Here is a 23,054-nt window from a genome sequence, read left to right on the forward strand (position 1 = left end):
GTCAATTATCAGAGGCAGAAACTCTGAAATTCTGCTCTCCTTTGAGGCTCTGTACTTCGACAGTTTCTTTAAGCAGTTAAAGACCTGGCTGTTTTAATTTTACTCCACATGTCTAGTTCTGATGTTCTAGCAACAGGAAGGCTTAACACCAGTATGCATGATTTGGTGAGGCAAGGTGAAGTTGGTGACACTGTTGACCAAACGGATCCGTTTAGCACAGACTCTTCTACCAAATGGAAAGAAAGGGAAACCCTAAATCTTGGCAGTTACCACCACACATCCCCTTGAATCAGACCACGTGGACATACCATTCTCCCGTTGCACCATCTCACAAATTTCCTCTTGGAAACATTTCAAATTCATTAAAGTGCAAACCTCTTGAAGAATCTCATTTGCCAGAAAGCGGCTATCCCCTTCTTCCACTTCAGGATTCGTGATTGAAGTCACATGGCCAAGATCACCTACCGGGAAAATCAGAATGGATATTAGTGGACTGTGTGCAATAATTAAAAGGACTTAAATTGGAGGTCATCTATGGGATTAATCGCATTAAACAATCTGAAACTGCAGGTATTTTCTCAGCATGTTATCCCTAGTAACTAATATCCAACCTTAAACAGACTGATTGCTTTGTCTCCAAAAGGACTGAAAGGGCAGTCCAATTAAACCCTGCATAGAGTTGCTTAAGCAGGAGTATTTCAGATGCATGGAAGAGAATGAAGTAACCTAATCTGGTAGATATAATGGCCAGCAGTCATCGAGGTACTATAATCAATGATGACTAAATCCCTTACTAGGACAGTCACAGACGAGAGTTTAGTCACTACCAATAAGAGTGCCACAGCTGTCAATGCCAGTACTCAGTGATTAATTGAAAAACAATCTGCTTTAGCATTATTTTGTAAATGCTACATTGTGATTACTAGATAGCTCGTATGGGTTTAGGCAGTTCAGAGAAGGCCTTTAAGGTAATGCCAGTGATGACCAACATGCTAATCAATTATTCCAACTCACCTTCAGCTCATTCACACACTTCAGAATACCAGTCACTGACCCACTGCATCCATGTATCTCGATTACACAATCTCCACCTCTGCATACTATGACTTCGACTAAATACCCGAACACCTTTATTAAAAACCCTTTATTTTTATCAAACAATATAGCAGTGATGGTGTTACACCTTGCAGCTTTTTGGTATGCCTCTTTTTTTGCCCTCTGACCTCCTGTTTTTATGGATTACTGGACTTTTTGCTGGTTTATTGTCTGTGCACTTTACCACTGCTGATCAGTGCTAAAGCGCAAGTGCTCCCTAGGTAAATTGTACTGTTGATTGGTTTTCTATGATTAGCATATTTGATTTATTGGTAAATCCCTGGTAAAGTGCACCAGAGGTGCCAAGGGCCTGTGTAGGAAGTTGGCTCTGTATGCACTATTTCACAGTAAGGAATAGTATGCACAGAGTCCAAGGGTTCCCCTTAGAGGTAAGATAGTGGCAAAAAGAGAATACTAATGCTCTATTTTGTGGTAGTGTGGTCGAGCAGTAGGCTTATCAAAGGAGTAGTGTTAAGCATTTGTTGTACATACACACAGGCAATAAATGAGGAACACACTCCTAGACAAATCCAGCCAATAGGTTTTGTTATTGAAAAATATATTTTCTTAGTTTATTTTAAGAACCACAGGTTCAAATTCTACATGTATTATCTCATTTGAAAGGTATTGCAGGTAAGTACTTTAGGAACTTTGAATAATTACAGTAGCATATATACTTTTCACATAAAACACAAATAGCTGTTTTAAAAGTGGACAGTGCAATTTTCACAGTTCCTGGGGGAGGTAAGTTCTTGTTAGTTTTAGCAGGTAAGTAAATCACTTACAAGTCTCAGGTTTGGGTCCAAGGTAGCCCACCGTTGGGGGCTCAGAGCAACCCCAAAGTTACCACACCAGCAGCTCAGGGCCGGTCAGGTGCAGAGTTCAAAGTGGTGCCCAAAACGCATAGGCTTCAATGGAGAAGGGGGTGCCCCGGTTCCAGTCTGCCAGCAGGTAAGTACCCGTGTCTTCGGAGGGCAGACCAGGGGGGTTTTGTAGGGCACCGGGGGGGGGGGGGGGGGGGGGGAACACAAGTCCACACAGAAAGTATACCCTCAGCAGCGCGGGGGCGGCCGGGTGCAGTGTGCAAACACGTGTCGGGTTTTCAATGAGAGACCAAGGGATCTCTTCAGCGATGCAGGCAGGCAAGGGGGGGCTCCTCGGGGTAGCCACCACCTGGGCAAGGGAGGGGGCCTCCTGGGGGTCACTCCTGCACTGAAGTTCCGTTCCTTCAGGTGCTGGGGGCTGCGGGTGCAGGGTCTTTTCCAGCCGTCGGGATTTCAGAGTCAGGCAGTCGCGGTCAGGGGGAGCCTGGAGATTCCCTCTGCGGGCGTCGCTGTGGGGGTTCAGGGGGGACAACTTTGGTTACTCACGGTCTTGGAGTCGCCGGAGGGTCCTCCCTGAGGTGTTGGTTCTCCACCAGTCGAGTCGGGGTCGCCGGGTGCAGTGTTGCAAGTCTCACGCTTCTTGCGGGGAGTTGCAGGGGTCTTTAAATCTGCTCCTTCGAAACAAAGTTGCAGTCTTTTTGGAGCAGGGCCGCTGTCCTCGGGAGTTTGTTTTTCTTGAAGCAGGGCAGTCCTCTGAGGATTCAGAGGTCGCTGGTCCTTTGGAAAGCGTCGCTGGAGCAGGTTTCTTTGGAAGGCAGGAGACAGGCCGGTAGGACTGGGGCCAAAGCAGTTGGTGTCTTCTGTTCTTCTTCTGCAGGGGTTTTTCAGCTCAGCAGTCCTCTTCTTGTAGTTTCAGGAATCTAAATTCTTAGGTTCAGGGAAGCCCTTAAATGCTAAATTTAAGGGCGTGTTTAGGTCTGGGGGGTTAGTAGCCAATGGCTACTAGCCCTGAGGGTGGGTACACCCTCTTTGTGCCTCCTCCCAAGGGGAGGGGGTCACATCCCTAATCCTATTGGGGAATCAGATGGAGGATTTCTAAAAGTTAGAGTCACTTCAGCTCAGGACACCTTAGGGGCTGTCCTGACTGGCCAGTGACGACTCCTTGTTATTCTCATTATCTCCTCTGGCCTTGCCACCAAAAGTGGGGCCGTGGCCGGAGGGGGCGGGCAACTCCACTAGATGGAGTGCCCTGCGGTGCTGGAACAAAGGGGGTAAGCCTTTGAGGCTCACCACCAGGTGTTACAGCTCCTGTCTGGGGGAGGTGTTAGCATCTCCACCCAGTGCAGGCTTTGTTACTGGCCTCAGAGTGACAAAGGCACTCTCCCCATGGGGCCAGCAACATGTCTCGGTTGTGGCAGGCTGCTGGAACCAGTCAGCCTACACAGATAGTCGGTTAAGGTTTCAGGGGGCACCTCTAAGGTGCCCTCTGGGGTGTATTTCACAATAAAATGTACACTGGCATCAGTGTGCATTTATTGTGCTGAGAAGTTTGATACCAAACTTCCTAGTTTTCAGTGTAGCCATTATGGTGCTGTGGAGTCCGTGTTTGACAGACTCCCAGACCATATACTCTTATGGCTACCCTGCACTTACAATGTCTAAGGTTTGGCTTAGACACTGTAGGGGCACAGTACTCATGCACTGGTGCCCTCACCTATGGTATAGTGCACCCTGCCTTAGGGCTGTAAGGCCTGTTAGAGGGGTGACTTATCTATACTGCATAGGCAGTGTGAGGTTGGCATGGCACCCTGAGGGGAGTGCCATGTCGACTTACTCGTTTTGTTCTCACCAGCACACACAAGCTGGCAAGCAGTGTGTCTGTGCTGAGTGAGGGGTCCCCAGGGTGGCATAAGATATGCTGCAGCCCTTAGAGACCTTCCCTGGCATCAGGGCCCTTGGTACCAGGGGTACCAGTTACAAGGGACTTCCCTGGATGCCAGGGTGTGCCAATTGTGGAATCAAAAGTACAGGTTAGGGAAAGAACACTGGTGCTGGGGCCTGGTTAGCAGGCCTCAGCACACTTTCAATTCAAAACATAGCATCAGCAAAAGGCAAAAATTCAGGGGGCAACCATGCCAAGGAGGCATTTCCTTACAGCCTGTAAATCAAATGCCACTAGCGAGCTTGCAGCACCGATTGTCCAACCCAAATAAGTAGCCCTGTAAACGTGGCTGAGACCTGCTACCACAGTGTGTGCAGTTTTAAACTGCCAATTCGACCTGACAAGTGTACCTACTTTCCAGACCCAAACCTTCCCTTTTGATACATGTAAGGCACCCCTAGGGTAGGCTGTAGGTAGCCCCATGGGCAGGGTGCAGTGTATTTAAAAGGCAGGACATGTACTGGTGTGTTACACATGTCCCAACGGTGAAATACTGCCAAACTCGGTTTTCAGTTTTGCAAAGCTTATCTTCCTCATAGGTTAACATGGGAGCTGCCTTTAAATAACTTTAAAGTGCATATTCACTTTGAGGGCAGATAGAAATATGTAGTTTGGGTCTCTGAACTCAATTGAAAAATACATATTTTAATGAAGTTGGTTTTTAAGATTGTGAGTTTGAAAATGCCACTTTTGGCAAGTAGCCATTTTCTTGCTCAAATAATTCTGCGACTGCCTGTTTGCGAATTCCCTGTCTGGGTTAGTTTGACAGTTGGGCTGTTGTGAATTCCCTCTAGACAGTGAAACAAATGGGTCAAGGGGTGTAGTCTGCATATCCTGATGGACCATCTGAGCTAGAGGGGAGGAAGGAGTGGTCGCTTACACCTGAAAGGACTGTGCCCTCACAATGCAGTCTCCAATTCCTTGATGTGCGTCTGGGGCCTGGACAAGGAAGGATCTTGCAAACACTTGAGACTTTGCTTTGAAGTTGGCCAACTTCAAAGGCAGAATGGGGTGTAAGACGACCCAAAATCCCACACTTTGAATCTTTCTGGAATAAAGAGGAACATCTGCCCAGGAGAAGAGCTGGAGGAGGAGTACTGTCCCTTTGCTATGTTGCTTTGCTGGACTGGGCTGCAGTTGCTGCTTCTGCCTGAAAAGAGTGCAAAGGGTGAACTTTGCTGTGTGTCCTGCTTGAGAAAGTTCTCCAAAGGCTTAGAGTAGAGCTTGCCTCCTGTTGGAAGTCTCAGGGAGATCAAAGACTTCAGTTTCCTCTTCCACCAGCACTGGCAACTGTGTTTTTGTGCTGTTCAAGGAGAAACACCACTGCCATGCAGTCAACAATGCTGCTGGCCTGCACCGTGACCTGCTGACACCACACACCACACCGCACTGCCTTGCACAATGACCCTGGTCTCACTGACCTAGTCACAGGGCAACTTCAGAGCCACTGCTCACCACGACCTGTGGGCCCCACACTCTGGCACTGCCTGCTCACACCGCAGCCTGGGCATCAGACAACACTGCTCCCTGCTGCCACTGCTCATGAGGTACACGAAGCACCATCCAATCCTGTACCGCAGCCCTGGGTCACCAACACCATTGACTCCAGTGTTGTCACCAGGCATCCATGCCTGCACTGTGGCCACTGCTCGTGAGGGTCACAAAGCACTGTCCTGCACCGCCAGCTTTAGCTTACCGACAGCAGCGCTTCATCAGCAACACTGCCACTGCACCGTGACCTGGTGACCCCGCACCTCCCGCTTCACACTGCAGCCCTGGTCTCACCAACACTGCTGGACACCATCACCAAGCTGCTGCCTGCACACATCTGTGGGCACTGCATGTTGCGTAGTCCCACTTCGCACTACAGGCCCAAAGCCATCCATGCCAGCATGGACTTCACCAGCCCAGAGTTCAATCTGCAACGCATGTGACTAACCCCTTCTGTGCCCAGGACGTAACCATTGCGTCCTGGGCACACAGCCCAGAGGGAGTGCTAGTGCACGCTCTGTGGGGTTCCCCCCCAAGGCAGGGATGGAAGGGGAAGCCCTTCCCCTTCCACCCCCGACCCCCCCACCCCCCCGTGACGTCAGCGCGCGATCGTGCGCCGTTTATCACAGGGCCTCCTTCCATCGCACTCAGCTTCCAGCACGATCGGAAGAGAAATGCAAAGCATTTCTCTTCCGATCACGTGGGGGAGGCCGAGAGAGGCTTCAAAGGGAAAGAAAGTTATTTCCTTCCCTTTGAAGTCTCTTTGCGTTTTGGCAACTGGATTGAAAGCAATCCGGCTGTCAAAACGCCCACTAGACACCAGGGATTTTATTTCAAAAGGAAACTGGCATGAGGAAGCTACCCCTTGGGCAATGGTTGCTCGGGGGGGGGGGGGGGAGGGTTTGGGAGGATTGGATTTTTTTAAAGGTTTTTTCTGCCCCCCCCCCCCGGGGCAAAAACTTCTAGGCACCAGGGATAATTTTTTGTTTTGTGTTTTAGAGGTGGGGAGCGACCCCTTAGGCAAGGGTCGCTCCCATAGGGGGCAAATTATATTTAGGCCATTTCTGCCCCCCTTGGGGGCAGATTTGCCTATTTTTATGAGGCCAATCTGCCCCCAAGGGGGACAGAAACCACTAGGTTCCAGGGATTTTTTTTTTGTTTGTGAATTTCACGCAAGTGGAGCGACCCCTTAGGCCAGGGTCGTTCCCCTGGGGGGCAAATTTATTTTAGGCCATTTCTGCCCCCCAGGGGGGCAGATAAGCCTATTTTAATTAGGCCGATCTGACCCCAAGGGGGGCAGAAACCACTAGGCACCTGGGATTTTTTGTTGTTGCTTTACAGATGGGGCGCGACCCCTTAGGCAAGGGTCGCTCCCCTGGATGGGCAAATTGTATTTAGACCATTTCTGCCCCCCTTGGCGGCAAATCGGCAGATTTTAGGTCAATCTGCCCCCAAGGGGGGGCAGAAAGCACTAGGCACCAAGGATTTTTTACGCCGTCACGCAAGGGGAGCGACCCCGTAGTCAAGGGTCGCTCCCCAGGGGGAATGGGGGGCAAATCTTAGGCCATTTCTGCCCCCCTGGGGCCGGCTGAGCTAGAGGCCAAAATCCAAAAGGTAGGCACTTTGCAAAAAAACACCTTTTCTGTGAAAAAATGGGATGTGTCCACGTTGTGTTTTTGGCCATTTCCTTTCGTGGGCGCTAGGCTCACCCACACAAGTGAGGTACCATTTTTATCAGGAGACTTGGGGGAACGCTGGGTGGAAGACATTTGTGGCGCCTCAGATACCAGAACCTTCCGTCACCAAAATGAGGAAAAGGTGTCTTTTGGGCCAAATTTTGAGGTTTGCAAAGGATTCTGGGTAACAGAACCTGGTCAGAGCCCCACAAGTCACCCCATCTTGGATTCCTCTAGGTGTCTAGTTTTCAAAAATGCACAGGTTTGGTAGGTTTCCCCAGGTGCCGGCTGAGCTAGAGGCCAAAGTCTACAGGTAGGCCCTGTGTTCTGTGAACAAAACGTGATGTGTCCACGTTGTGTTTTGGGCCATTTCCTTTTGTGGGCGCTAGGCCTACCCACACAAGTGAGGTACCATTTTTAATCAGGAGACTTGGGGGGGGGGGGGGGGGAAACGCTGGGTGGAAGGAAATTTGAGGCTCCTCTTAGATTCCAGAACTTTGTCACCGAAATGTGAGGAATTTTTTTTTTTTTTGCCAAATTGAGGTTTGCAAAGGATTCTGGGTAAAAGAACCTGGTCAGAGCCCCACACGTCACCCCATCTTGGATTCCCCTAGGTCTCTAGTTTTCAAAAATGCACAGGTTTGGTAGGTTTCCCTAGGTGCCAGCTGAGCTAGAGGCCAAAATCTACAGGTAGGCACTTTGAAAAAAACACCTGTTTTCTTTAAAAAAAAAAAATGGGATGTGTCCACGTTGTGTTTTGGGTCATTTCCTGTTGCGGGTGCTAGGCCTACCCACAAGTGAGGTATCACTTATCGGGAGATTTGGGGGGGGAACATAGAATAGCAAAACAAGTGTTATTGCTCCTTGTCTTTCTCTACATTTTTTCCTTCCAAATATAAGACAGTGTGTAAAAAAGAAGTCTATTTGAGAAATGCCCTGTAATTCACATGCTAGTATGGGCACCCCGGAATTCAGAGATGTGCAAATAACCACTGCGCCTCAACACCTTATCTTGTGCCTGTAGGAGGCTGGACTGGCTTGTAGTGAGTACCAAGGGGTACTTACACCTTGCACCAGGCCCAGTTATCCCTTATTAGTGTACAGGGTGTCTAGCAGCATAGGCTGATAGATAATGGTAGCTTAGCAGAGCAGCTTAGGCTGAACTAGGAGACAAGTGAAGCTCCTACAGTACCACTAGTGTCATATGCACAATATAAGAAAACACAATACTAAAAATAAAGGTACTTTATTTTTACGAAAATATGCCAAAAGTATCTCAGTGAGTACCCTCAGTATGAGGATAGCAAATATACACAAGATATATGTACACAATACCAAAAATATGCAGTATAGTATTAGAAAACTGTGCAAACAATGTATAGTTACAATAGGATGCAATGGGGACACAGGGATAGGGGCAACACAAACCATATACTGCAAAAGTGGAATGCGAACCACGAATGGACCCCAAACCTATGTGACCTTGTAGAGGGTCGCTGGGACTGTAAGAAAACAGTTAGGGTTAGAAAAATAGCCCACCCCAAGACCCTGAAAAGTGAGTGCAAAGTGCACTAAAGTTCCCCAAAGAGCACAGAAGTCGTGATAGGGGAATTCTGCAGGAAAGACAAATCAGCAATGCAACAACAATGGATTTCCAAACGAGGGTACCAAGTCCAAAAGTCACAAGCAAGTCGGAGATGGGCAGATGCCCAGGAAATGCCAGCTGTGGGTGCAAAGAAGCTGCTACTGGACAGTAGAAGCTGAAGATTCTGCGGGAACGACAAGGGCTAGAGACTTCCCCCTTTGGAGGATGGATGCCCGCACCGTGGAGAGTCGTGCAGAAGTGTTTTCCTGAAGAAAGACTGCAAACAAGCCTTGCTAGCTGCAAGTCGTGCGGTTAGGGTTTTTGGATGCTGCTGTGGCCCAGGAGGGACCAGGATGTCGCCAATTGCGTCAGGGGACAGAGGGGGCGCCCAGCAAGACAAGGAGCCCTCTCAGAAGCAGGCAGCACACGCAGAAGTGCCTGAACAGGCAATACAAAGAGGAGTGAAACGGTGCTCACCCGAAGTCGCACAAAGGAGTCCCACGTCGCCGGAGGACAACTTAGAAAGTCGTGCAATGCAGGTTAGAGTGCCGTGGACCCAGGCTTGGCTGTGCACAAAGGATTTCCGCCGGAAGTGCACAGAGGCCGGAGTAGCTGCAAAAGTCGCGGTTGCCAGCAATGCAGTCTGGCGTGGGGAGGCAAGGACTTACCTCCACCAAACTTGGACTGAAGAGTCACTGGACTGTGGGAGTCACTTGGACAGAGTTGCTGGATTCAAGGAACCTCGCTCGTCGTGCTGAGAGGAGACCCAGGGTACCGGTGATGCAGTTCTTTGGTGCCTGCGGTTGCAGGGGGGCGATTCCGTCGACCCACGGGAGATTTCTTCGGAGCTTCTAGTGCAGAGAGGGGGCAGACTACCCCCACAGCATGCACCACCAAGAAAGCAGTCGAGAAGGCGGCAGGATCAGCGTTACAAGGTCGCAGTAGTCTTCGCTACTTTGTTGCAGTTTTGCAGTCTTCCAGCGCGGTCAGCAGTCGATTCCTTGGCAGAAGGTGGAGAGAGATGCAGAGGAACTCTGATGAGCTCTTGCAATCGTTATCTAAAGAATTCCCCAAAGCAGAGACCCTAAATAGCCAGAAGAGAGGGTTTGGCTACTTAGGAGAGAGGCTAGGCTCCTTCAGGTGTTGCTAGCCTATCAGGAGGAGTCTGACGTCACCTGCTGGCACTGGCCACTCAGCAGTCCAGTGTGCCAGCAGCACCTCTGTTTCCAAGATGGCAGAGGTCTGGAGCACACTGGAGGAGCAGGTCAGGGGAGTGGTCACTCCTCTTTCCTTTGTCTAGTTTTGCGCCAGAGCAGGGCTGAGGGGTCCCTGAACCGGTGTAGACTGGCTTATGCAGAAATGGGCACCATCTGTGCCCATGAAAGCATTTCCAGAGGCTGGGGAAGGCTACTCCTCCCCAGCCCTAACACCATTTTCCAAAGGGAGAGGGTGTAACACCCTCTCTCTGAGGAAGTCCTTTGTTCTGCCTTCCTGGGCCAAGCCTGGCTGGACCCCAGGAGGGCAGAAACCTGTCTGAGGGGTTGGCAGCAGCAGCAGCTGCAGTGAAACCCCGGGAAAGGCAGTTTGGCAGTACCAGGGTCTGTGTTAGAGACCCGTGGGATCATGCCAACTATGCCAGGATGGCTTAGAGGGGGCAATTCCATGATCATAGACATGTTACATGGCCATATTCGGAGTTACCATTGTGAAGCTACATATAGGTAGTGACCTATATGTAGTGCACGCGTGTAATGGTGTCCCCGCACTCACAAAGTCCGGGGAATTGGCCCTGAACACTGTGGGGGCACCTTGGCTAGTGCCAGGGTGCCCACACACTAAGTAACTTAGCACCCAACCTTTACCAGGTAAAGGTTAGACATATAGGTGACTTATAAGTTACTTAAGTGCAGTGTAAAATGGCTGTGAAATAACGTGGAGGTTCTTTCACTCAGGCTGCAGTGGCAGGCCTGTGTAAGAATTGTCAGAGCTCCCTATGGGTGGCAAAAGAAATGCTGCAGCCCATAGGGATCTCCTGGAACCCCAATACCCTGGGTACCTCAGTACCATATACTAGGGAATTATAAGGGTGTTCCAGTATGCCAATGTAAATTGGTAAAATTGGTCACTAGCCTGTTAGTGACAATTTGAAAGAAATGAGAGCATAACCACTGAGGTTCTGATTAGCAGAGCCTCAGTGAGACAGTTAGGCACTACACAGGGAACACATACAGGGCACACTTATGAGCACTGGGGCCCTGGCTGGCAGGGTCCCAGTGACATACAACTAAAACATACATACAGTGAAATATGGGGGTAACATGCCAGACAAGATGGTACTTTCCTACAGTGCCCATTTTGGAAATACAAAGGTTTTCTTGATAGCTATTTTTTACTCTTTATATTTCAGCAAATGAATTGCTGTATACCGGTATAGAATGAAATCCCACTGCAGGGTGCAGCTCATTTATTGGCTCTGGGTACCTAGAGTTCTTGATGAACCTACAAGTCCTATATATCCCCGCAACCAGAAGAGTCCAGCAGACGTAACTGTATATTGCTTTCAAAAATCTGACATTGCAGGAAAAAGTTAGAGTAAATCGTAGAGAAAAATTTCAGTTTTTCACCTCAATTTCAATATTTTTTTTCTGTTATTTTCTATAGGAAACCCTTGTAGGATCTACACAAATTACCCCTTGCTGAATTCAGAATTTTGTCTACTTTTCAGAAATGTTTCGGTTTCTGGGATCCAGCATTGGTTTCACGCCCATTTCTGTCACGGACTGGCAGGGGGCTGAAATCACAAAAAAAAAAAATCGTAAAAATGGGTATGTCCCACTAAAATGCCAAAATTGTGTTGAAAATTTGGGTTTTCTGATTCAAGTCAGCCTGTTCCTGAAAGCTGGGAAGCTGATTTTAGCACCACAAACCCTTTGTTGATGCCATTTTCAGAGAAAAAAAAACCACAAGCCTTCTTCTGCAGCCCCTTTTTCCCCATTTTGTTTGAAAAAACGAAATTGTCACTGTATTTTGGCTAATTTTTTGGCCTCCTTCTGGGGAACCCACAAAGTCTAGGTACCTCTAGAATCCCTAGGATGTTGGGAAAAAAGGACACAAATTTGGAGTGGGTAGCTTATGTTATGAGAAAGTTATGAGGGCCTAAGCGTGAACTGCCCCAAATAGCCAAAAAAAGGCTCAGCACAGGAGGGAGGAAAGGCCTGGCAGCGAAGGGGTTAAGGGCCCGACAACCCCCGCACTGACTGAAACCAACACCGCTCTTCGGAGCTCACGGAGGATCAGGACGCCCTGCAATTCCAAAGGTACTGTTTGCAGGTCTCTGAAACCGTAGCTGGCCTGCGACGCCGCAGCAGGCCTGAACTGTTGGTTTTGTTGATCAAGACGCCGTGATAGCCCCAGGTGGAGCTATCAGCTTCAAGAACTGTATTGAGTAAATCTTGCAAAATTCATATCTTTAGCACTATATGTTGGATTTATCGCTTTGGTCTCGTTTTACACATACTATTGGCTATTTTTCTAAAACTGATGTGGCATCCTTTTGTAATGTTTTCACTTATTACTGCGTGTTATGAGCAAATGCTTTACACATTGCTTCTGACTTAAGCCTGACTGCTTGTGCTCAGCTACCAAGAGTGAGCAGGGGTTATCTGAGCAGGTATCTCCCTTAGCTTGACTAGAATGAGGGTCCCAACTTGGACCGGGTACAAGCTGACTGCCAGCTAGAAACCCCATTTCTAACAGATAGAATGGCAAGTATACTCTACCGCTTGGTGCAACTGCTTCAGAGAAACAAAACATGGCGCTATCAAGCCATAAGCATTTTCCAATACCCCAGGCATATGACCCCTGTGTTTGGGTAGAGATCTATTAAGAGCCAGTGTTTCGACTTTTGGGTTCACCTTCCCCATCGTCATCTGCCTCCTTGCGGTCCCAGTCATCAGCAATACCTGAACACCTTCATACCAATACCATGCCCCCCTGCCACCTTTGCATGTGCGCCAGGCAAGTGTTAACCAGTCTAATGTCAGAGGAAGAGCAGCACTGCTTTGTTCTATAGGTAAATCAGTTTCAATCTCAGAGGGGAAGGCAATTTATCGTGGGGATGAGTGCTGGTTGGTGGAAAACCTGCAACTTCTATACTCTTGAGTTTGGCTACTGAATAACTGATGAGCTTGGAGCAAGTAGGATCCTTCAGTCCGGGAATAAGGTTAGAGTCTTTGAGGAATGTGTTGACCGAACTGATGGTTGCTCACTGCACTATGACAAGGTCACCCATGTCTAGTATTTCAGTATGTACCGCCCTCTATAAACCCAATACCAGCAGCATTGGTTGTTTCATGGATTTATGGGAGGCAAAACAGCCTTTGGAAATCAAAAATAATATCCCTTACTTGTAAGAGTTGTTCCGGTTTTCCAATTAGATCTGATTTACTCTATGATGAAAGATGGAGTGGTTTCTGTGAATTGTACATCAGGCGGTACTATCAAAAACCAGAAAAGAGCCACAGGAAAGAAATGGGGGTTCAATAAAACATTCTCCAAATATAGAGCAGCACTCAAAGTGAAATAAAGACTTAATAATGGACTACCATCAGCCCTCATGGTGCTGTTGACCTCTATGAACGAACGAGTTTCTTCGAAGACATTACTGTTCGAAAAGACTAGACATTTCATGGAAATGTCGGCCAAAATAACCAATCACCACATTGAAATAGGCCGTAAAGAAAATATGGAATGGGTCATTTTTCAGAAGATACAACCTACTGAGCCACAAACACTGAACCATGACGTTAACAGAACAGAGGTTGGGGTGTTGCTTAAAACACAGGTTTAATGACTCATGGGTACAACTGAATAATTTCCAGTGATGTAGCAACTTGTATTGACAAGACTCACCTGGGCTTTACAATAAGATTTTTTTTTTTTTTAATCCTTCCTTTTCTAAGAACTGCTGTATCCCTCCAAGACATGGCTCCGGTCAGACAGTGATTAAAGGGTTACTTTAGAACGAGGATTTAATTAAAATTGCCTAATGGTCTTAATTTGCACCGAACTACACAGTTAAACCAGATACCTATGGAAGGAACCGCCAGAAGGTAATTGGGCATTTTTGGTAAAGGAGATGGAGCAATACAATGCATGCTGGCGCGCGCACTCTTGCGTGGCAGCGACAGAATCACGTCTCAGGTGTGACTTGAGAAGCAGCACCACCGCAGGCCTTACGGTGTTTTAACATTTTACATGTGGAGCAGGCACTCTCCTGTGACCTACAGGAGGGAGGGCAGCACTGGAGTTCAGACTAGTACCTGACCTAGTAATAGGAAATAAAAGGTGCAATTTTACAGATAGACCATTCCTTGCTATAGCCATTTAAATAATCCGATATCCCTTTTATAGCGTCTATAGGGTGACGCAAAAGAGGGGTACTTCATCTCTTCCTCCATGGGTAGATGTCCCTCCACACTGAGGGTAAGATAGGAATGAAAGTGTGATCTGCAGTGCTTCTCATTGGTGTGGTGGAATGCATGACATTTTAAATGTATTGGTCTGGATTCCTGGATATTATTTAACCCGCTCCTCTGCTTATATATTTAGGAAATTCCTCCTAGAAGGTAGATTGGATTTGTGAGGATGCTTTCTCATGTAAGGGAACGCATTCAGGGTTGCTGGTCCAAACGAAGACCACTGGCCCAATAGGGCCTTGATAGCTGACAGTTTGACCGCCAAAGACGTTGGAATACTAGTATGGCATTTTAATCTCATCTTATCAGTGGAACTGTGATACAGCGCACACTAGATAACTTTACATCTCATAGGATCCTTACTCTTATTTCAAAATAAGAGCCTCCATGTTTGGTGGGCCTGTTCAGGCTTATGAGGCCTTGAGTGAGGAGGGGACCAAGGCATAATGCATGCCGCCATTGGTAGGTGAAGGTCCTATAACCTAAACAGCAACACTACCAGTGTGTAACTTTTCTTTCCCAGCTGGCTGTACTTTGTTTGATATGACAAAAAGTATTGCTATTTTTTTCGCATTTCTTGGAGGTGGCTCAAATGCAGAGGCAGGCCTCAGACGTACAAAAGGTGGGAGGCTAAGCAGAATCTGGAGGGAACCCAACAAACCGGTTTCTATTTACATCTCTAGATCAGGGGTGATTTATCTCCTCAAAGACTTGACAAAGAAAGCCCAAGCAAAAATACTTTCCATCAAAAACAGTAGTGACGAAAAACAAAATATATGTATTTTGGAGGTGGGAAAATGCTTGAGACTTACAGGCTCAATGACATCAGATAATTTCCCCAGCCAAGAGACACTTGGTTACTGCAACTATGTCGGATCCCACAGGCTACCTGATAAGGGAGCAAGCACAAGCAGGAAGGATACAGGGCAAGTTGAGGCCTAGGCATACAGAACAGACTATATGCACAACATGAAGTCTAGCCTCTTCAACCTTTCAAGTCTGTCTGCAAGACACATTCTTCTCTCACAATTCACACTACTTGGACACCCCCTTTTCTCTTAAACACAAGGACTGCGACTCGCATGGTTTTCATTACGCCAAGAATATGAGGTAAGTAGGTTGCCAGATATGGTGTGTAATGGGGCAAGCGCAATGGGGTGAAGGTAGTCCTAACTCATGTCACATGGCAAGCAAATGTACTCCTTTAAGCACTACCAACCAAGAGCCAGCAGACTGTTCTGGTGATTTGTGGCAAGAAACATGGTAAGAACTGAGGAGTTGCATAAGAGGAACATTTGCTTACCCCTTTTGTCTGAGGATATTGTATTGAAAATCTCTAAAAATGCAAGTTACAAAACATTTGAAACAATTTGCCTGTAAAACGTCAGTGATGAACACTTAGTTTTGTGACCCTCCCATGTTGTTAAACAGTGACTTATTGCAAACAGAACATTATAGGTGTATGGACTTCATAACTGTGCTGGCTAATCAAGAAAGCTAAAGTAGCTGTTCCTGGCAACAGGTGATTGTGTAGTGCTTGGAACTGATGGCACCTAATGGAATGAAGACCTTACTATACTTTTAGCTAACTCAGAACTTGCTGAGGTTCTTTATGTGGTCCTTGGGGAAGCAGTCTAAGAAGAAATATGCTAATACCCAAATACCTAGGACACAGTTACATGTGTGATCTGGTGCACACTACAGTTGTATGAAAATTATAGTACCTATGAAGAAAGTTTCTAAACTGGTTAGAAATGGTGTTTCCTAGTTGGCAGTGGTTTGCACCCTATCAAAGTATGGACCCTCACTCTAGTCAAGGTACGGAGTCACAGCTAAGATAACCCTTGCTCATCCCCTTGGTAGCTTGGCACAGTCTGGCTTCTCAGAGACAACGTGCAAAGTATTTGTAAACACAGTAACAGTGAAAACACCACACCAGTTTAGAACAATACCCCAATATTTATCTGAGTAAAACAAGACCAAAAACACAAAAATCAAACATACACAAGCAAAGATACGAATTTTCAAAGATTAAATGTTAGTAGTGTTTAGAAACACAATAGCTCTAACTGGGGCCATCACGGAGTCTTGATAGAGTGATTCCCAACAATCAAACTCAACTCGAGAGGGAGTTGGGGCTAGTTACGGAATAACAGATCCCAGGTACAGTACCTTGGAAAATAATGAGGAAATGGATGTTGCAGGGAGATGAGGCTTTGCTGGAGCCGTTGCAGCATTAGTTCCTTACTGCTACGGGTGAGGTGAAGCATCTGTTCCCTTACTGCTAGGCAGGGGAGGTGAGACTGTAGATGTGATGTGTTGTCAGTGGTGAGGCACTGGTTCGTTACAAACTAGAAAGCCAAGTCCTTTCACTTCCAGGACAGAAGCAGCAGGCTAGCACAACAAAGCAACAGGCAAAGTGACAATCCCTCCTACAGCATCCAGCTCTTTCCTGGCAGAATGTCCTCAGTCCAGAAGGATTCGGACTGTGGTGTCATAGGTCCAGTACTTATACCCATTTCTGTCTTTGAAGTAGGCAAACTCCAAAGAGAAGTATTTGTAGTGCACAAGACCCTGCTTTTCCCAGCACTGACTCCAGAGAGTTGAAGACTGCTTTGTGGGAGGACAGACTTACCCTTATTCAGGTGCAAGTGTCAGCTCCCTCGACCACTCTAGCACAGGAAGACCCATCAGCCTGGTGATGGGCCATCAGGATATGCAGGGCACACCTCAGCTCCCTTTGTATGACAGTCTACAGTGAATACACAAACAGACCAACTGTTTTCCTGACCCAGAAGTGCTTCAGAAGACAGGCAGAGGCACAGAATGGCTAAGCAAGAAAATGCCTACTATCTAAAAGTGGCATTTTCAAACTGAAATTGAACTCGCAATTTAAAAATACATTTCTTGGTTAAGTTGGTTTTCTGAGACCGCAAACTCCACATGCCTAGCAGCTCCCAATGTGAAATTAGGCTTAAGATATTTCAAGGCAATTCATGTTACGGGAGATAGGCCTTGCAATAGTGAAAAACGAGATTAGCAGTATTTCACTATGAGGACATGTAAAACACCAATACATGACCTACCTTTTAAATACACTTCACTCTGCCCATGGGGCTGTATTGGGCCTACTTTAGGGGGGACTTACATGTAGTGAAAGGGAAGGTTTGGGCCTGGCAAGTGAGTGCACTTGCAAAGTTGAAATGGCAGTTTAAAGCTACACACTGCAGTGGCAGGTCTGAGACATGTTTACAGGGTTACTCATGTGGGTGGCACAATAAGTGCAGCAGGCCCACTAGTGGCATTTGATTTACAGGCCCAGGGCATGCACAGTGCGCTTAACTGGGGACTTACTAGTAAATCAAATATGCCATTCATGAATAAACCGATCATCAATACAATTTAGACAGAAAGCATATGCACTTTAGCACTGGTTAGCAGTGGTAAAGTGCCAAGAGTCCTAAAGCAAACAAACAGGTCAGAAAAAAATAGGAGCAAGGCGGAAAAACGTTTTCAGATAACCCTGCAAAAAGGGCCAGGTCCAATACAGATGGTGGGTGGTTATCCTGTTCAAGTACATTCATCAGTGCCTGCCCAAAAAGCCAAGTGCCCTGTGACTACCAGAAAACGGATGACAGTTTCGAGGTTTATATTTCTCAAACTTAGTTTAAAAAAAAAAAAACTGAGCAAAGCTACTGCACTATAGTTTTTCAAGGGTTTAGGAAATTAAGTCAAGGTGTTGCCATACAGGGTCTCCAAAACAAAGCTTTGGTGGAACAGATCTCACACTAGATTAGCCTCATTTATTGAAGTGCTAAATAGGCTGGGTGTCTGAATGGAACTGACTGGAATGTAAACCATTGAAATGGGATATCTTGTAGATTCAAGCAGTGGCTTACCAAGTAAATGAGGTAGCATTGTAGGCCAGATTAGGGACCTAAAAGGCATTTCCCCACACAAAACTGGTGTTTGGGCTGGAAGGTAATGAAAGCCATGCTGATCATACCACTCTACCCATTGAATATTGTAAGTCCCTTGATTGGAACCTTGACTGTTTTATTCCTCATCACTCAGCAAGCCTAGAACATGGCACACTATACTGTGTAACATTTCAGCATTATGCACTACACAACGGATGCATCCCTACAGTGAAATCCCAACACTGTATGGACTGATGCATGGTGAAACACCCTTCCTGGCACACACCCCAGTGAATACCGTCCGATTCAAATGATATACCCTGTCGAGTATTTGCACCCATCCTTCCTTCACCTCAGTCTACTGGAAGGTCTATGTACTTACGGTGACAGATCATTTATTTCTTCTAGTGCACTTTAAGTCAATCAAGATTCTCACTTTTGAGCATCCTCTATCTAGCTACAGCTCATGAGTTGATAAAGTTAAATACGACAATATGTCAGTTGCTCTAGGATTAACAGGACTTGGTAACTATGCTTTATTCTAATAGGAATAAAGACTTCATTCATTTACTATGGCTGACATCAAGAAGTGTGCTTTATTCTGCTAAAGTTGCCCGTCAAAAGTGGAATATCCACCACTCATTTTGGAATATTTGTGATCCGCACCAGTATGTGATCGGATAGTCTGTAATAGCACATCATAGTGTCTTTACAGCTGTAGGCAGTCTTGATTTACCTACAACACTTGGCTCATTTTTACATGTTGGAATTAACCTCCTGTATGCCTGATAAACATTTACTTTCTTCAACAATGACAGTGTAGGCCCAGTACAGTTGAACGAAGATGGATTTCAGGATATCCAGATAAGATATTTACTTAAAAATCCCCAAAAACGTGCAACATTTAAACATACCTGAACATGCCAAAATGTAATGGACTGTACAAGCAGACTCTAAAGTCATCCCTGTTCTTATCAGAATCACTAATAAATGCAACTTTGTTCAGTTATGGAGTGGCCATGCTTATGGTGAAAGTAAAATGCCTGGCTGTGTTGCCATACTTCAAGTCTATATGACAAATCCCATCACAAACCGCATACACACTTCCATGCTAATGGAAGTAGCCCTCTGCTGTGTTCCCCCCTCGCTGGAACCCCTGGCCCTCAATCTCCAAACAGAAGCAGGACATAACATGCAATGACTAGGGAAAAAGGCCATTTCAGTGAGGAAAGAGGATGGATCCTTTCTAGGACTTCACCCTGTTGCCCAAGTACAGGAAACCATACTCTAGTACAAACATGTAACCAATATTATCGGTCAAAAAATATAAAGCATCCCCCTTGCCTACTGGGAAGTCAGTTCAAAGTCAAAGCACAACGGTAACTAGTAAAAAAAAAAGCCACACACGAAAAACCAAAAACATACATGCTGAATTGTTCTTGGAAAAGGGATCCTGCCAGTGTCAAATTCTGACTGCAGATTTCTTCCAGAATGGAGCAATCCAGAGGTAAAAACATTCAATCTGATTGCCTGGCCACACACTGTCCTAGCCCACATTTGTGGCCTTTAGGTATATGTAGTGAAACTTCCCACTGACAGAATTTTCTGGCTCTGGATTAGTTGCCTCGACCTTGAATGAATATAATTTATCGCCACCATGTCATCTGTCCAAACCACCACCTGGTTATGGAGTGTAGCAGCCAAAACGAAACCACAAAAACAAAGGTAATGTAGGGTTATTTTCCACAAACCAGCTGCTTGGACTGAACGTCAAAAGCTTATTTTGATACCCATTTAGGACACCCTAAATAAAACGCTAGACTTAACTTTTTAGAAACAAAAAATACAATTTTCTTTGCAACCTTACTACTGAAGTAGACCTACAGTTTACATTTACAATCCCACTAATCCAGCCTTCATCCTCAAGGTTTATAAACTGTTTACAACGAACTGTAAAGTCAACCCCTCTGGCTTGCAAGGTAATGAAATATTCCTAGAAAAAAAAGTAGGCACCATTATTTTAAGCATGTGAAACTTAAGAAATCACCGAATCTCATCACCATCACGTAAATGCTATGGCACAGAGTAACCAGCTCAGGTTTAGATCTAATAAGAGCAAACAGACACCTTTGCTTCAGCTATAAGCAGATAATCACAATGACCATGTAAGAGCATAACAAAAAGTAGTTGGGCAAAGCTTCACTTATTCCATAAGCTAGAATAGTAAGAAAGTTTTGTAAAACTGGTCAGCCACCTTTAAATTGGCCGACTTGTTGGCTCCTCGTTTTAATTATGACTTCAGCCCCAAGAAGAAACAGACTTATTGCACATTACCATTCTCCCTGCTGTACAGTATTGAGAACACAACTTGGCTGTGCCATTGCGTCTCAAACATGAAATAAAAGGATTGGTCACTTTCCTGTGTAAACATTTTAAAGAGGCTTTTCACATAACCTGGTGCACCGAAGTGTATACAAGTATAGGGCATGTATAAATATAACTTCACGTAAACCACATTTATCGTTCTGCAAGTATGTTTATGTTATAGTATTTTAGAAATTTTATATCTATAATCATTTTACATTCACTGTGAGAAACCTATGGACAATTCAAATACACTAACAATGTATTCGTGTTATTTTAGCTTGGCTAGAGTGATTGTGTATGCCTGGTATGTGTGCTAGTGACTGTCCAGCTGAGCAGGTGCCTGGAGGGTTGGTGGTACTGTAGGAGTCTGTTTGGGTAATCTAGCCTTGTGTTGTGTAGTGCCTTGTACGTGTGGATTAGTAGCTTGAACTCTACACATTGTTTCGACCCAGTGTATTTTCTTTAGATGTGGGCACGTGATGTTGATGACTAATCTGGCTGCTGCGTTCAAGGCGGTCTGATATTGGAGTTTGTTGCCGATCCCACAGTAGACTGTTTGGTAGTCTGCTCCCGTAGTCCAGTCTGCTGGTTTTCCTGGTGGTGTTGGGTAGCCATTTGAATATTTTTTTCCTCACCATTCTCAAGGATTGTAAACACTGTAGCAAGTGCATTGTCAGACATTAACTGCTAAGTCAACCGTTCTGGCTTGCATCCTGGTCTTTCACACTTGTTTTTCTGCACTCATTTTTGTTGACCTTTAGGACTCTAGCACTGGGTAGCAGTGGTAAAGTGCGTGTGTCCTCTCCTTGAAACAAAGTACAATTGACTTACACCCAATTGGGACATTTCATTTATTTATACTTTCGTAGTAAAGTTATTACATGTACACAGGGCCTGTAAATACTAGTAGTGAACTAGAAGCATCCATTGTGCTGCTCACTTAAGTAGCCCTTTAATCAGGTCTCAGCTCTGCCACTGTAGCCTGTGTGTGTTTAACTGCCATTTCATCCTGTCAAAATGAATTTACCAGTTTAAAACTCCTTTTATTACATACAAGTCACCGCTAAGATAAGCCCTGAACAGCCCATAGGGCAGGATGCAAGAATTTGGACATGTACTTTTAAGTTTTGCATGTCCTGGTAGTGAAAAACCCCTAGATTGCTTTTCACAGCTGTGAAGCCTGCCATTCCCATAGGTTAACGTTGGATTACCTTATTACATGTAATAGGTGATAACTTTTGTACAGGAGCAGGTAGGAATGCCATGATTGCTATCTGATGAATTGTAATGTAAAATTAATGGTATAGTTGGATTTTAAGTCACAATTATGAAAGTAGAAAAATTGGCATAATCTGGTCTTACCCATTTGGTGCCTGTATCCAGGGTCACATGACTACAGGCAGTTGACTTGTGTATTTCTTACAGACAGTATCACAACAGAGGGCCTGGGTTTTGGCAGGATGGGCATCCTGACTTAATGGGGGACAGAGCTGTCATCTACCACACTTGCACTTCAAAGGCACTGGCCCAGCACACTCCATAGAACTTCACACTAACCTATTGTGCTCCCGGACTGGAGCAGAGAGGCTGGAAATTCAAGACACCTCTGTAGGGTGAAAATTCCAGAAGCTTCTTCAAAGGAAGATCAGGTATACAAATTGGCCCCTTAAAGCCACTCTTCCATACACTCCTAGACCAGTTGTTACTACAGGATGCCCTGCTGCCCAAGGCCTGCACTGCTTGCTGAGAAGACTGGACCTGCACCCTTCATCCCAGGCCGAAGTGACCAAAAGGTCATCTGACTGACCTGTTCTGAACTAGGACAAGCTGCAGAGACCTCTCTTCAACTGCCCAGCTGTCCTGTTGCAACTGAACATGCCTGAGCCCTGCAGAAGTAGTATGTCATTATGTTGCACATTTCTTGGGTTGGTGACATTGCTGGTGCGGTGAAGTCCTTGATGGAAAAAATACATTTGCTGTTGTTGCAGCGGTTAATGCTCCAAGCTAGGGCTTTCCTTCTGGTATCCCAGATTTGCAGATGGTAGCTTCTCTGGGCAGATTTGAATAATGCCTGGTCTGATTCTTCTTGGCTTTCTCTCCAACTTGCATGCAGTGCTGTTTTGTCATCTTGATTCCTTGCGTGTACCATCTGGTCTGCTTTCCCCTTCTCACTGCTTGGCTTCTCTTTTTGAGGGGTCAGGTTGTGGGTGCATGTGGTGATCCAGCTGTTGGGGACGCTTGATAGGTCACCTATATTTGGCTGTTTTTTGTGGAGGGTAGAAGCCCAGTCCACCTCTGATAGTTTCAGTGTTGGTGAACTGGGGCAGTAGTGGAGGTTTCTTCTGTGGTGTGGAAAGAAAAGTTGACTATGCTTGGGCCATTCTGATAGAAGTTGGTGTGTTGATGGGGATGTCACTGAATGAGATGACCATAGGTCTAGGATGTGTCTGGTGGCGTGGGTGAGGGGTGACATGTATGAGCACAGCAGAGTTGTGAGTCATTACGGTCTCCTAGGAGGCTGTGGGCCCTGAGTAGAAGACTAGTTGAGATGAAGTCCAGGATGTTGCTGGTGAAGCTAGTTTTGGGCCCTGTGAGACTGGTATGTCCGAGTTCTGCTTAGGGTGAAGTTGGATGCAACTTGAAGCTCAGGTGTTCCATGTAGTCTGTTCCAGGTGGA

The 23,054-nt window shown here is 46.1% G+C and overlaps 1 protein-coding gene across 1 annotated transcript in view; it reads right to left on the bottom strand.

The window, feature by feature from the left end:
• The window catches only part of WEE2 (WEE2 oocyte meiosis inhibiting kinase), a 143,206-nt gene that overhangs the window by 22,500 nt on the left and 97,652 nt on the right, over window positions 1-23,054 (bottom strand). The window contains exon 9 of the mRNA XM_069227972.1: window positions 376-461. Coding sequence (XP_069084073.1) covers window positions 376-461 — 86 coding nt within the window. The remainder of the gene's footprint in view (window positions 1-375; window positions 462-23,054) is intronic.

Source organism: Pleurodeles waltl, chromosome 4_1, assembly GCF_031143425.1.
Source record: "Pleurodeles waltl isolate 20211129_DDA chromosome 4_1, aPleWal1.hap1.20221129, whole genome shotgun sequence".
Lineage (NCBI taxonomy): Eukaryota > Metazoa > Chordata > Amphibia > Caudata > Salamandridae > Pleurodeles > Pleurodeles waltl.